A 14,835-nucleotide genomic window follows, 5' to 3' on the forward strand; every position below is an offset into this window, starting at 1 on the left:
GGATATGCAAAAGAACAAATAAAATCATATAAAGTTAATGGTTTGTTCAAGTTTGTTTAGTTGCTTTTTTTATTGAGAAGGGAGCCTTGGGTGGCTGCAATTTTATTGCAGGGGGCGTTACCCTTATTTAATATGAGAATGGAAATTCTCAAATGCTTTTATTACCAGGCTGTATCTCAATGGATATATAGAGCCCACTACTTCCATTCGCAGTCACACAAGATCCGTATCTACCCTGCAGAACCGCATGAGATACCATCCTGTAAGCACTTAGTGTCTGGAGCAGGGCCTGCTCAACATGATCAGCCAGCTGTCTCAAGGACACCAACAAGTGTTCTGCAGACCAGAAATTCCAAAACCCTTCAATGAACAAATATTTAGAGCATCCATGTCTGCAAAAATGTTTTCTTACTACATTTTTCAAACCCACAGAGTTTTTCAAACCCTTCCGAGATACAAAAAGGCGGCAAAAGGGCTCCAGAAAACACCATTTCAACAGCAGTACTCCTTTTAAGCTCTGCAAAACTCATACATGCATGCTCATACAAACTCATACATCCTCATAAATGTAATCTATCATAATTTGCCAGGGCAACACAAACCTGGGGACAAAACTGTGAGCACACTATAGTGTCATTCATTTTTGACCTTTCCTGTTTAGAGAAGGGCAAACAACTTCTGCTTCTGCTCATTAGGAAAAACCATCACGAAGAATCATACAACCTGTTAGGACACTTCAGACATACCCCTAAGCCCTGCTCCTGCACAGAGTGGTGGTAGTACAGTGCCATGTACAGAAAAAAACCACCTGCAAATGCACAGGGACCAAACCACGCTTGGTTTTCTCTAGTTTTGCCCATCAGGTTGGCTGCAAACTGCGAGGTTTCATAATTCTCTCTCTCATGTTGATTATCTGATGTACAACAAGAGCAAGTTTATAATAAAGCCACTCCTTCGCTCAATGCATTGGGTTTCTTCCACCCAGCTGTCAATTTTCACAGAACTTGGAGGAATTGCGTGTCTTCGTGATTGCCGACTTGCTGCTCATATCAACCAATGAAACCAGCATTGTGGGATAAGAAGGTACAAATCCAGTGAGAGCACTGCTGAAAAGGTAGCGTTAGGCTAAGAAGAGGAAGCTGCAGTGTTGATGTAGTGGGTAGAGAAGGACTTCTTGCACAATGTATTTGCTTACAAGCCAAGTACTAACTGGCTCTAAATAAGCTCTCTTTAGTAAAGTACTGACAACAATTAAACATTTCCAAAATTGGTTAAAGTTGATTATGGTTCTAAGGTTTGGAAATCTTGGTTCTAACAGTCTTATTTATTCTACTGAGCCTTTGAAATTTTTTCTCCTGACCACAAGAACTAATATCTCATTTATTTTTGGCAGAGAAAAGGGTTGATAATGTGGGTTGTCTAATTCTTTTATAATTCTCTTACTAGAAAGGAAGAAGCTCTAAGAGAAAAAGTAAATATTATAGATGTTTTATAGTCTGAGACTACACACAAAATATTACTAGTACTCTGACAGTTTTTGCTGCATATTGGTAAGTGGTTTAAAACCAGCTTGTAGAATAACTTAAAAATACATTACATATATAAAATCCATAACAGGATTCTATCAAATAAGAAAGTAAAACCTGTGCTTTTTAAAAGACACTGAAGGACACCTTTGTGATATTCAGAGAGTAGGTATTGCTTATGGTCTAACTCTGAAAGAAGCTTAGCAGACCCATGTCCAACACCTACTGCATTATAACATGACCTAGTACTACAAGGAAGTAAATTACTTAATAAATGTTTGAATCACTGAAGTTTATAAAAGAAGATTTTACAGCCTTCACTGTCAGCACTTCACACCCTCATATATCAAAACATTTAAAAAAAAAAATCATTAGGGCACCACTTCTCAGGGTAGTAGCCTGAATAGATTTGTAGACCAGAACTTTGAGATTAATTAGGAAGACAATAGGTATTCCAGAAACTGACCCACTTCTGCACAGGTTATTTTGTTTATTTTTTCTCATTCTTTCCAAGAATGCAGAATCTAGATCCAGAAGGAGACACCTGTAAAATACGGCACATTAGGAAAGTTTGGTGTATTTGGAAGGAATTAGTAGAAGTTAAACTACTGTGAAAAGTCATCTAATCCATTTATGAAGCACATACAATTTCAGATAGCTACATACAACAGGAAGTCAGAGTGTTATAATCTCAAATAAACCAGCAGCTATAGGAATACTTATTACAACTTCTAGAAGTACACAGTATATCTGACCTTATTCAACCGGCATCCATTAAGGATATGGGCTAAGCCAGCACTGAGCTACAGGGAAAGTTTCGTGTCCGCTGCAGCGTACAAATTCGATGTGTAAAACATCAGCCACTTAAATTTCCAAATTGGTGAGACTACAGCTCTTGTTATCAGAGCACAGTATTTGATGTAATCCCCTAAACATGTTTTGTAGCTAACAAAAAGGTAAACATGTCTACGCAAAATTTGACTTCACAGCCTACCTAGACTGCCAAGTTTCAGCTGGTATGTGTCGGCCAAAATCTGTTACACTTAACAAGCATTGCGTAACACGTCTCTCCCAACCTCTGAGCTGGGCTCCACTCACCTAAATTAGGAAACAGAAGACAAGGACTCAGAATGATTGTCAGGCATTTGTGGCTTTGGAGATGAGACTGAAGATATATTCTAATTTTTGCAAGTTGCTGAATTTAGGCAACTTTCCTTGTTAAAGAACTACTCGGAATTCTCAAATGTGATTTCAGGTTAAGATCAAAACTGCATTCATCTCTACCATAGAAGGGAGGTAGTCAAAAGCAAAAAGCATATTTGTTGAATAAATCTTTTTTATTCTGAGCTCAAACAGTTTTTGTTCTGAAATAACATGGCATCTTGAGATGTACAATTATGCACTTCAATTAAAAAATATCAGGTGCTTTATGACCATCAGTATTATTCAATACCTAAGTGGCAGAGTTCAGAAGTTGTTGGCTTACTGACCTGTTTAACTTGAAGCTCCACCAGAGATAATATGCGCGTATCATAAATAATTCTTCTGGTTTCTAACAGGTCTTCATATCCCGTAATTATCTTCTACTTTGTGAAACTGTAGAGCATTACTTTTACCTAATGGGTCATTTTCTTCAGGGCAAGAGGCAAATGACCTATTAGATAAAAAAATAATTGTATCCGCATGCTTCTTTTTCCATGTCAAAGGAACGATCAGGAAGACACTTAGTAGTGGTAGTTCTGAGTGCATAGCCACCACATTAATTGTTAATGACAGTACTGAGTGACAGTGGCACTTAGCTGAAGCAGTTAACTGCATAATAATCACTGTGGTGGATGCCATTGGATTAAGTTAGCATTCCATTTACCAGTTTATCAGTTTGTCACTCTACAAATCAAATAAACTATCTTTCAGCCTTGGCACTTCTACCAACACTACTTTTTTTGCGTATCTTATTCAGAAGTACGTGTCTCGGAAATCTCTGTATTCGTGCCCCTACAAGGGCAAAAAATTGATTGTCTTGCAGATGGCACAGAAAGGGAAAGCAAACAAACTCTTCATTGGTTATTGAAAAGGAAGAAGGGAAATCAGATTGCTTTTCGATAAAGGACAAAGCAAATAATAAATTACATGAGAAACAGCATGCAAATGTTTCCATCATATGCAACACCTCTTATTTTGGCCCTACCTATGTGGAGCAATGAAGTGCTTTCCGCGCTACTCCAGAGCACAGATCCTTCTTTCCCATCCTACTGCAAGCACCCTCAAACAGCGAGGGAAGGGCACCCTTTAACATTTGCACACACAGGCAGAGCCAGCAAACACTGACAGGTATCTGCAAAAGCCAGCACAAACATTTCCTACCACTGACAGATCATATCCAGTTTTAACTGGAACATTAAAAATGCTTCGTGTGAGCCATGCCAAATTTTCTCCTGCTTGTGGGCAGCTAGAGTGAACAAGTTACATGTGTCTTAACAAGTATTTTTCTTCAGCACTTGTCTTCCTTTCAGAAGTCAACCAGCCTGTTCTTACTCAACTTTTCCTAAAATTATCTATCAATAATATTGTCAGATTGGGAACAGACATGCCTTTCTTCAATTTAAAAGTAAAGGGGCACAAGAATAAAGCAGCAGCGAAGGAGCTGTTGGATCATCAATTTTACATATAGTTAAAACTAAGCATTACAGTTGTTCCATGGGCTTTTTCCAGCTTAAAAACTCCACTCTAGCCCACTTCCTCCCCTCCAAATAGCCTTGGAAGGGAAACAAAGACCTTCAACCTTTTTTTGGTGAAGACATTTTTAGTAAAGAATGATTTGCGAGATATCCTGATAATAATAGAAGCTAGAGATGTCTTAGTGAAGCATGCTTTAATCACTTTTCCCATACCTGTATTGTATAAATTTGTTTAATCTCCTAACTCTTCAGCACTTATTACAGAGATATTGAAAAATAAAAGCTATATGTGAATCCCAGTCCTCACTTCCTGAATTGTAAGACATAGACAATTTAATTTTAAAAAGCATGAACACTGCGGGGAGCACCAGCAGTCAGATTTCCCCTGGTGAGCAAGGCATCATATGAGCAATTTCATTCTCTTGGGGCCAAAGTATCCTGCATTCCTGATTGCACCTTTAATTTTTCCATACTGTCTAGTTTATAGCGTTGTGCCAGAAATCTCCACGTGGTCCATAAAATAGTGCAGCACAAGCTGCACCTTCTTGTGTTATACATGCTAGCAACCCCTTTCCAGCCTGCCCCTTTTTCAGGTACACCTCACACCTGACATCATTTTGTTTAGCTGCTGACTGTTGGACCGACAAGTCTGCCAGCGATAGGTAGCTCCCATGCAGCATGTGGCAGTCATTTCACATGTAGCACAACCAAAGCCTATCTCGCCTCTAGAGCAACATGCAGAGAGCTACCTGGGTGAAAGATGAAGAAAGATGGGGGTGATTTTCAGCCTACCCACTTTCTCCTCTCTTCTTCCTCCCATTTGTCTGGTGCCCCTGTTCAAACAGGACCAGTCAAATGTGGTGATGTAATTTAACAAGCAAAAACCTACGTGGGAGCTGGCTGTGGCTGCCACCCATGGTGCCAGCTAGCACTGCACACATATGCATGGTTTTGTCATTTTATTCTTGAACAACTTCTTTCCTTGTTTGCTCTGTGTGCCGTGATGCCAATACATTGTAAGAGGGCAAGGTGCTAAGCAGTGGCTCAGTCCCTGACAGACACACGTAGCCCAGGACATGAGCAGAGCTTCATCCCAGCTGTTACCCCTGGGGCTGTCAGCACAGGCAAGTCATGAACTGACCCCACCTCTGTCCCACCCAGCCATCAGCCCCTCTCCTGCCATGATAGCCAAGCTCTCACCTGTGTCTCAGGATACTCCTGCAGCAGTTTATCACCAGGCTGATTTTGTTCTGGCAGGCTTCTTAGGGACAGCTATGAGAACTGGCTAGGGAAAAAGAAACAGGCTAGCCCTTGAGTTTATTCAGAGAGGATCTCCAACATTTTCATAATTAGTGTTGCACGGGGAAAGTCATGCCTACTTCACTTTCTTGCTATTTGGGGTTTTTTTAAACACTATTTTAAAAGAAATGTCAATCTGCCATATTTATAATCTTCAATTCCTGTCTGTGGTGGGGCAAGATAACCACAAAGTATTCTCACAAAGTGTTTCTGGAGGGAAAAGCAAAATGCTGTAGCCTTCTACCTGCCCTGTGCCCACAGACCATGCAGACAACCTGGGAAATGAAGATTGTCACACCCCAGCTCCCTTGTGAACACCAGCCACCTTAACATTCATACGGAGCTGGTTCCTTCTCAGCACTCTCAGGCTGGCACACCAGGGTGTGCATCCCCGGTGCACACCTTGGGTGCAGGGCTGAAAAGGGAGGGAAGGAATCTCTGAGTAATTAATGTTTGTTTACCAGCTATTCTGGCCCTGTCCTGCCTTTGCACACTCCCCCTGGTTCTTCCTAAGGCACTCATCCAAGCAATGCTCCAGGGCTTAGTAGCAGTGACTCCAACCTTGACAAACCTGAGCACTTTTTACTTTTCTGGGCCTGGAAGCTTTTTGAAATGTTTCTAGAAAAGGGGGAAGAATAGATTTAATTGGCACCAGAAGGACCTGGGAGGTAGGCTCACTGAATTCAGAGAGCCAAGGGATGGAAGCAGGCATCCCATTTGATTCTCTACAGATGTGCCTCAGGGAAAATGCCTTGATCACTTTCCAAAGCTCATGCTGGAAACACCTCCTGGGCAGGGACCAGAAGGATGCCCTCCTGTTCCCCCTCCCTAATGGGGCTGCCCTGTCTTGTTCTGACGACAGCAATTTCTTGACTGCCTGGGTAGCAGATCTCCATCTTGGATTTAGACAAGCTTGAAAGGTCACTGTAGGATGTAGGTTTCCTTGGCGGGCTCCTAGGTAATTTGCCTACCAAAAGTTACTGACAATGGAGGGCTTCTTTGCAGGACAATGGCTAAGAAGGTATCTTTTGACAGACTCAATGAGAGGCAGGTTTCCAGCAACTTAAGCCTGATTCCAGCACCTGGTTTTAGGTTATTCCAAGATCCTTCCTCAGGTGGCTTCTAGATGAATAGAGGACACTTGTTACATGAGGAACACAGCTTTGTGCCACACACGGACTTCAACCAGTGTGAACAGGAAGGACAGAATGGGAAGAGGCTGATAATCTTTCAATGAGCAAAAGTGAAAAAACTGATAATTGCTAGCACTTCCCATACTTCCCAACTGTTGGTAACTTATATGCACACTAATATCCACATGCCAAAGTGCATCTAGAACCTAGCCCAAGAAAGATCAGTCCTTGGGAGACGGAGTCTAACTGGTGGTGATGACAGTGGTGCCCATGCACCATTATATCTTCATGTTGTTCTTTATGTAGTCCAGTTTCAAGAGAAAATACTCCTGATATTTCAGTCCAAACTCCTTTTATAATGTTAGCTTTGCAGTCACATATGCAGTGCTGTAGCAACTAAAATACTGCTTGTGAGACAGACTTGGCTTTTTAACAATTTTGCAACCTGTTCACGTAGCACAGGTTTATTTCTGCTGTTTTACTCAGCTATGGTGAGGCAGCAGGAGAGGCTGCTGCTGTTGAGGAGGTCATGGTCACTGGCTGCCATGGAGCCGAAGGAGTTCTCCATACCACACTGAGACCTTGAGTCCTACTTTTTATGGGTACATTCTCTGTTTACCATCTACAAGTGCTAAGAGCCAAGGTCTCTTGGTTTATACAACAGTAAAGATTTTTTTTTTCTTTTACGAGAATTAGAACATTTGGTACTTTCTTTGTATCTTGTCTCCTAGAGACTCACTTCCCGAGAACTTCTTTTCCTAAAAACACACCAACCCACGAAGTTCCCATGCCTTCTGCTTCCCAAACAAAGAGTAACGGTGAGCTCTGATTACAGCCTAGAGGCTGCTTCCAGTGAGAAGGAGAGGTTTACATGCCAGGGGAATGGAGAGGACAGCAGTTTTAGCTTGTGCCCCGGGATCTGCAGCTAGAGGAAGCTGTCTGTCCAGCTCCTGAATGGCCCACTCCAAACCCACGGAAGCAAATGCTTAAGCTTTTGACCTGCTAGTATATACACCAATAAGCACTGGGAAAGACTTTTGCCCAGGTTCACAAGCTGTGTTATGAGCACCACTGGGTAATGTTTACATTCAAACAAGACCCTTATAAGCAGAGCAGGGGACAAGGAATATTGAGTTGAGGCAGGATAAGTGCAAGAAGGATGCCACGTGGATTTGAGACTCATGTTTTGCCCAGGAGTACTCCATGTATGGGTGCACCAGCAGTACCAGAAGTGCCTTAAGGGATCTTAAGGGAAATGTGAGAACACTGTAGCACAGGGATCCCTTTCTAGGGTGTTCCTCAGAAGCAACTGAAGACAGTGTATATGATGCCATGATGTCTGCAAGACTTTGCCTCCATGCAAGAAGATGTGGCAGTTCCACAACCTTATAAAACCACTCCTACTTTAGGAGACCAGGTTGCCAGTAACGGACTAGCACTCCCACAGAGGCCCATGTCTCCCTACTGCAACCCCCATTCATCTCCTTAAATGTCCCAGTCACGCAGTCTTACCTAGACACATCTTTAGCTGCCTTGCTCACAGCCGTGCCCTAATCTTAACCATCCACAGAAAAAGGCACTAACTTGTATCATCTGGGCCAGACAAGATAACAGACAACGTTGGGTGTGACACACACTGAAAATGCCACAGCTTCTCATGACCCATATAAAAACACATCAAGTAAAACAGGTGGCAAAATGGAACTCTGCCTGTGAAACGGCCCGTAAATTACTAGCAAGTTATTTTTCCTTTCAAAACTGTATGGCCCAGAAATCAAACAAATAAGCCAGGGATAAGAAATAAGAGATGTACCGTGTATTTCTTCAATACTTCTAGAGAGGAAGGGGCTAAAAACTGCTGACTCGGGAAACCTTTACTATTGATTTACTAACCTTCATTAGCTGCATCTGCTATTGCTATTGTTGTTTCAAAATTAAATGCCTTTTTTACAGGAATCTACCTTGAAAAAGACTCAAATCTTCAATGAGAAGTGGGGCATCCTAGAACATGTTTCTGAAATCACAACAGCTTATTAAAGACTGATTAATTGTACAGTAGTAATTGTGGTGTGAGGGAGAGAGAGTCTGGACAACCATGTTTAGCTTTGGTTCTTCACCATCATTTCGAAAAATGTGACTTGAATATTTTGAGAACAATTTCTGAATGTCATTTAAAAGAATAAAAAAAGCTACTACTGATCACTCATTTCTTCCTCTTAGTTTGAGTTTACATCATTATTTGATCCTTTTTTGTAGGCTAGAACAATTTATAGCTCTTCACACATTTTCATTTCAGGTCACTTGCCACCTTTGAGAGCTGGTGTTGTTACCTCTGCTGAAGGAGAGAACATAAATCAAAGACACTGAAAGGCTCAAACACCGCAGAACAAGCACACACGTATCCATTCAGTGCTCCAAAGTCAGCCCTTTAAAATGCTTACGATAAAACAAAAAACACAGTACCTGCACACTGTTCTTATGAAATACATTTGCTAGGTCTTCATGTAATATTTAAGTGTACTTTCTCTGTAGAAAAAAGAAATCCGAATCCCAGCATGCACCAACTCTTTTGATTTGCCAAGTGATGCTTACCAGATAAATTGCATTAGCACACCGTATTTTGATTGTAATTCTGCTTCCTTCTTAACCATCCCCTCCAGCTCTAACCACGCACAGATCTCACACTCACTGCAAACAAGGGAGAAAGGCTCATTTGTAATCAGGACCTTCAAAGACAGAGATGTGTTTGGAATTATCTTAGGGTAACTCCAGACAGCAGCAAAATAAATGCGAGAAATAAATCAAAGCTTCAAAGTTGAGATGCTCTATTTTCAGCTGAGCTTCAAATCTCCAAACTAATCTTTTGCTTAAAAATAAGCATGTAAGTTAGGCATGCTGAAATCAGGGCTAGACAGGCACATGCTTGCAGGATTAGGCCCACAAAGTCCACATTTACAATAAATGATCTCTGTTTTAAACAATTTCTTTGTATCAATCAATTTTTTTTTTTAAATCAATCTTAAGAACAGACTTCCTCTTCAAGATAGTTTACTAACCCACAATAAATGCAGGTCTTTGGTAGTAAAGAGTGCATTTCCTAAGAATTTTTAAGTCCACGGATTTAAACACATTGCTGGACCAAACAAGTCAAGTAAAAGTTGTCAAAACTGGGAAGGCATGGTTAGTAAAAGAAAAAAACCCTGGAGTTCACAGAAGTCCTCACATTTAAGTTTGTTTTCACTCTTGGAGAAATTAGTCAGCTTTTTTTTATGTATGAAAGACACAGAATATCCTTTCCTAAAATAAGCATTTATTCAGAGAAGAATTTTACAAAAAAAAAAAATCTTTCTGATGGAAAAAAATGTCTTTCAATAAATTTAGTAATACACCTAAACCCTTCATCAGAATGATTGTAATGGGACATGTACATTTATTAATATATATCCAAAGCAAAGAGAAAGTAACCATGATCACCTTGCAATATATTTCCAAGATTTAAGACCCAAAGCTTATTCCTTGGGAAGACTCAGGCTCTGCAAAATTGCTGATATTTGTTGCTATCTCTTTCCAGGGTGACCCTCTGCCTCCTTTAAAACCAGGAGGAAGACTCCCAGTTCTCTTAAAAAAAAAAAAAAGAAAAAGAAAAAAGGGAAAAGAAAGAAATGGAGTAATATTTCAGGGATAGTTTGCCATGGGTATTACTCACCAACCATGTTTTCCCAAGATAAATAATGGGCAATGAAGGAAAGGAGAGGAGAGAAGAAGAGAGGAGAGGAGACACGTAAGTTCACACAAATCATAAAATATATTTGATTATAATTTTGGAAAAACACTCTTAAAAGCACAACACCAAAACCAAATGAACCTCCAAGACCCTGAAATGCAGTGACATTTTCATAATTTCAATACAGGTGAATATCTGCAAAGACCATTGCTGCTACCAAACCTCCCCGTCCCTGAAACTGCACTTTTTAAAGTAGGAAAGGCAAGGAAATGCATGGACAGAAACACCCCCCCCCAACCCCTTCTTTCTTCTGCGGCTCACTAAAGCAGAAGCAGGGTGAACTGAACTAGCACCCGCTTCCTACCTGCAATCAAATCTCAGTTACAATAATTCAAGCGCAAGAAGAAGGGCTTTAACAGGAGGGGCAGCGAGAGCCCAGAAGGTGGTGGCAAGGGGCTGCTTCTTGCACCTCGGGTTGAGCGTGCTAACCCGCAGGCTGGAAGCCCAGAGCGGTCCCAGCCTCCTCACATCGCCGGACCAGCACAAGCAAAGCCTGACTTACGCACCGGGCTCTGGAATGCATTCACGGCTGAGAACATGGGTAGTGGACCTGGCAGCCAGGAGTGAGGAGCCTGATTCCCACTACTACTGCCTTGCACCACACCATCTCCTCAGCACTGGTAGTGCTGCTCTTAAGAAACTCCTCCTTCCCAGTGGTGGTTTATCAAAATCCCTTTATTTGGCATGTTGCTCTTGATAAAATCTTTATTGGCATCTTCCTGTACTGCAAGACAGGAAGATAAAATAATTACCCCTTTCTCTTGAAGGAATAAGCTTGATAACAAAAATTTCCTGTGAGCTTCCCACGCTTCCACAATTCTTAATAGTTTTCCAGAAATATTTTTTTCTTTCCTAAGCTCCATTGGGAAAATTACCTTGAATTCTCACCAAAAAAAGAGATACATACCTTACATTTGAGTGAATGTAAGCTATAATTCTGCATTAAAAAACAGCGTATCAGTCAGTGCATGTTTTTTCAGCACACACCCCAGTGACAGGACAAATGATTTGTGCAGCAAAAGTAGCAACGGTAATTCAACAAAAGAGGTGTTCTGGTGCAATGACAAAATTAGGTCCCTTGGTCTTGCTTAAATATGACAGAAGATGAGAACTTCCCAGACCTGAGTATCGGTGGGAGTTTTGGGTGCACAGTAAACTTAACTCCGAATCCCAGTTAACTAGAGATCCTCTTGTGGTTTTGGGTTTTTTTGGAGGGTGGGGTAGGAGGGAATATGTCTCTTCTCTCCATCCCCCATAGTTAGATGAGAATAATTTAAATACCAGACACATTTATTCTTAAAAATAAGAACATCAGTAACAGTGGCCACGCTTTCCTGAGTTCCACCAGTTTGTGACGACTGCAGCATGGACATTTTACTCCAAAATAAAATAAAACATTTATAACTTTTCAACTGATTTTATCCAATAATACAGTCATTCGCTAATGGTACTGTAAGTTTGCAAGCAGCCTAAAGTCAAATCTAAAGTCATGAGCAAAAGATCTTTTCAAGCTGACAAGCAACAGCTGCAGAAAGACAGCAAGATTCCCAGAAGTGCTTAGTCTTTCGAGAACTGAATCTTAACAAGAAATCATGGACTTTGCAATCATGTAGGTACCCAGGAATTCCGGTGGAGGTTAATATGTAATGCCAAAATAGCTGCTTTTCTAAGAATAAATTTGACCAGGTCAGGAGACAATTGGATCTTTAAATTTAAACTTGTTTAGAGAAACTATCTTCAGAAAATGTGCTGAACAGAATCACAGAGTATGTTCATCCATGAACAGATAAAATTGCTGGTGCCTTTCAGTTGTTAGCGATGCAATTTGCAGTACCTTCTTTTACGGTTTTAAAAGTTATTTTTGAAAGCAGTGTGAAAGAGAAAGCTGCACACATTTGCACTAATACCCTGCATTAGACTACATCTTTCCGGAAGTTGCTTATTTGTAATTTTACTTAGTCAAATTATTTATATAGTAAAGCTAATATATCTCTTAGGAAAATAGACAGCCCAATAAATTGTCAAGGTATTAAAGAGAAGTGGGACACCTAATGCCTGGGAAATTCTACAGAAATATTTCAGTTTTATTCTCTCCCCGAAGGTTTCACCCACGGCCACAGTCAAGTTGCAGCTTAATTCAACTCCAGAGGGAGAGCTCTCTATTTACAGCTCGGCACCTACTCCATTTCGCAAAATGGGCAAACCGGTATCAGTCATTTAGACTAGGTAAGTCTCAGATGGGATAAACTTTTATACCTTCAAGACTCCTTTCATGAGTTCTTGATTAAAATGGGCTGTTCAGATGATATTCATATAATCAGTCTTAAATTCTTTCTTTTAATATTTCAACTGGTTGGTGTCTGTTCTTTCTTTAAATAATAGGCAATTACATCTGCTGAACATAGTCTTCTGAAGACTTGCATTTGATCTTTCTGCAGGTAATCTTCAGAAAAAAATCATTGCTAAATCACTAAAAGGAGAACTTTGAAAACAAAGTGCATATAATGATTCAAAATATTTTAAAAAGCACATAAAAGTTACAGTCAAAGCTTGAATATTTAAGCACCCTCCACACACAAATACATCAAATAACGTCTCTATCGTAAGTGTATGCCACAGTCCAGGGTTAGGTCACATAATAGGGATTGACTGGGATCTAAATACATGATTAGGGCCAAAGTACAGATCACACCATCTGTTTGTCACTTTGACTAAAGAAAAAGTTCCACATATGTTCAACAGACAGACTCTTCATCTTCTTAAAAAACAGCAGACAAGACCCTGCCACTACCGACAAAAAGAGCAAAACTCCTATTAACACTCCAGCATCACCTTTCAGAGTCATGTTCCCATTAACGCATAAAGCTACTACGCTGACTTCTTCCATCAATCACACTATTTTTAAAAAAAATTAAATTGAAGCAATTATCAGTCTCCCTGATCTTTCAGCCAGAAAACTAGCATAACCAAAGCAGCTAAAGAAGTTTTCCTTTATATTTCACACCCTGACAATTTACTAGCATCTGCATAAAGCACCTCATTTTGTGAGCACACATGTACTATCATGAGAAACTGGAAGTCTTCCATCAATCACACTATTTTTTAAAAAAATTAAATTGAAGCAATTATCAGTCTCCCTGATCTTTCAGCCAGAAAACTAGCATAACCAAAGCAGCTAAAGAAGTTTTCCTTTATATTTCACACCCTGACAATTTACTAGCATCTGCATAAAGCACCTCATTTTGTGAGCACACATGTACTATCATGAGAAACTGGAAGAACTACTTGCCTAGAAGGAAAGTTGACCTTGTGGATATGGTTTTGCATGACTGGAGCTTTATAGTGCAGCTTTTTCAAAACCTTTGAGTTTCGAAAGTGCCAGTCTCTAAGTGCCAGACCCTCGAAACAGCTAATCGTAAATTTGCTTGCATTACACCAGGTACTATTCCCCTGAAAAGCAGAGTCCTGTGGCCTTCTCTGACCTGCACACAGCAGCAAATTCAAATGTGCACGGAGGGATGTTTTCAGACAATATGTGGCAGAAGGAAGAAAAGACAATAAATGAAAAAAAGAGTGACAACTTAAGACACATCTGAGAACTAGATCGTGTAGCTATTAGGGAGGCAAAATCCCTGACCAAATTCAAGATCTGAGCCATCCGTCACATCCAGCCTGGCACACATTAAGGGAACAAGCAAGGGTAGGTGCTTGCTCTTTGTGTGGAGCTGTGTTGGTATCGATCACTGTCACTTGCCCAAACAGTACGGTAGTGATGTGAAATTATTACTAAAGTCAACCTGCTCAAAGCTGAAGGGGTGGAAACCACGCCACTCTTGCTTCTTGTCAGAATACTTCTGAAGAAGGGCTGATTACATTTTTTCCAAAGAAAAACTCATGAGAAATGTATACCCAATCCAAAGCAGTGTAGTCCAGAGACAAGAGGGCTAAGTACCTCCTCGTATGTGAATGAAGTGACACAATTCCAGTACAAGAGAATGGGAAAAAAACCATCCTGAGCAGTCTACACTTTAGCCAACTCCATGCATTTGCTCTTGATATTCACATCCCAGTATCTATCCCCCCTTAGATAAGCACCCTTATGAGAAAGGAGAGGGGTTATGGAATCAGCTCTCTGTGCTCATGTGGAGCAGGAAAACTGATGTAGAACTCAAAACTCAAAAAGTATGCTGGGCAGGAGATGTGAAGGGGATGCAACAAAGACATTTCATACCCTATTTTATTCCAAGCCTTTTCACCTGCTCCAAAGCATCAATTTTTGCATTCTGAATTTACCTAGAAAAACACATCTGGCTACAGCTCTGTCTTCTATAACTTGAGCTTCTTCTACACTAAAACACCTTCCTCAGCCATTCACCGTCTTTTCTTAACCCTCCCAGATTTCTCAAGATGAACTA

General features: G+C 40.6%; 1 protein-coding gene across 1 annotated transcript in view; it reads left to right on the top strand.

The window, feature by feature from the left end:
• LOC103893328 (interleukin-7) overlaps positions 1–14,835 on the top strand; it is a 105,907-nt gene that overhangs the window by 80,759 nt on the left and 10,313 nt on the right. Inside the window, exon 2 of the mRNA XM_009272395.1 lies at positions 10,757–10,961. Within this exon, the coding sequence (XP_009270670.1) occupies positions 10,757–10,961 (205 nt within the window). The remainder of the gene's footprint in view (positions 1–10,756; positions 10,962–14,835) is intronic.

This window comes from Aptenodytes forsteri, unplaced genomic scaffold (assembly GCF_000699145.1).
Source record: "Aptenodytes forsteri isolate BGI_AS27 unplaced genomic scaffold, ASM69914v1 Scaffold206, whole genome shotgun sequence".
Lineage (NCBI taxonomy): Eukaryota > Metazoa > Chordata > Aves > Sphenisciformes > Spheniscidae > Aptenodytes > Aptenodytes forsteri.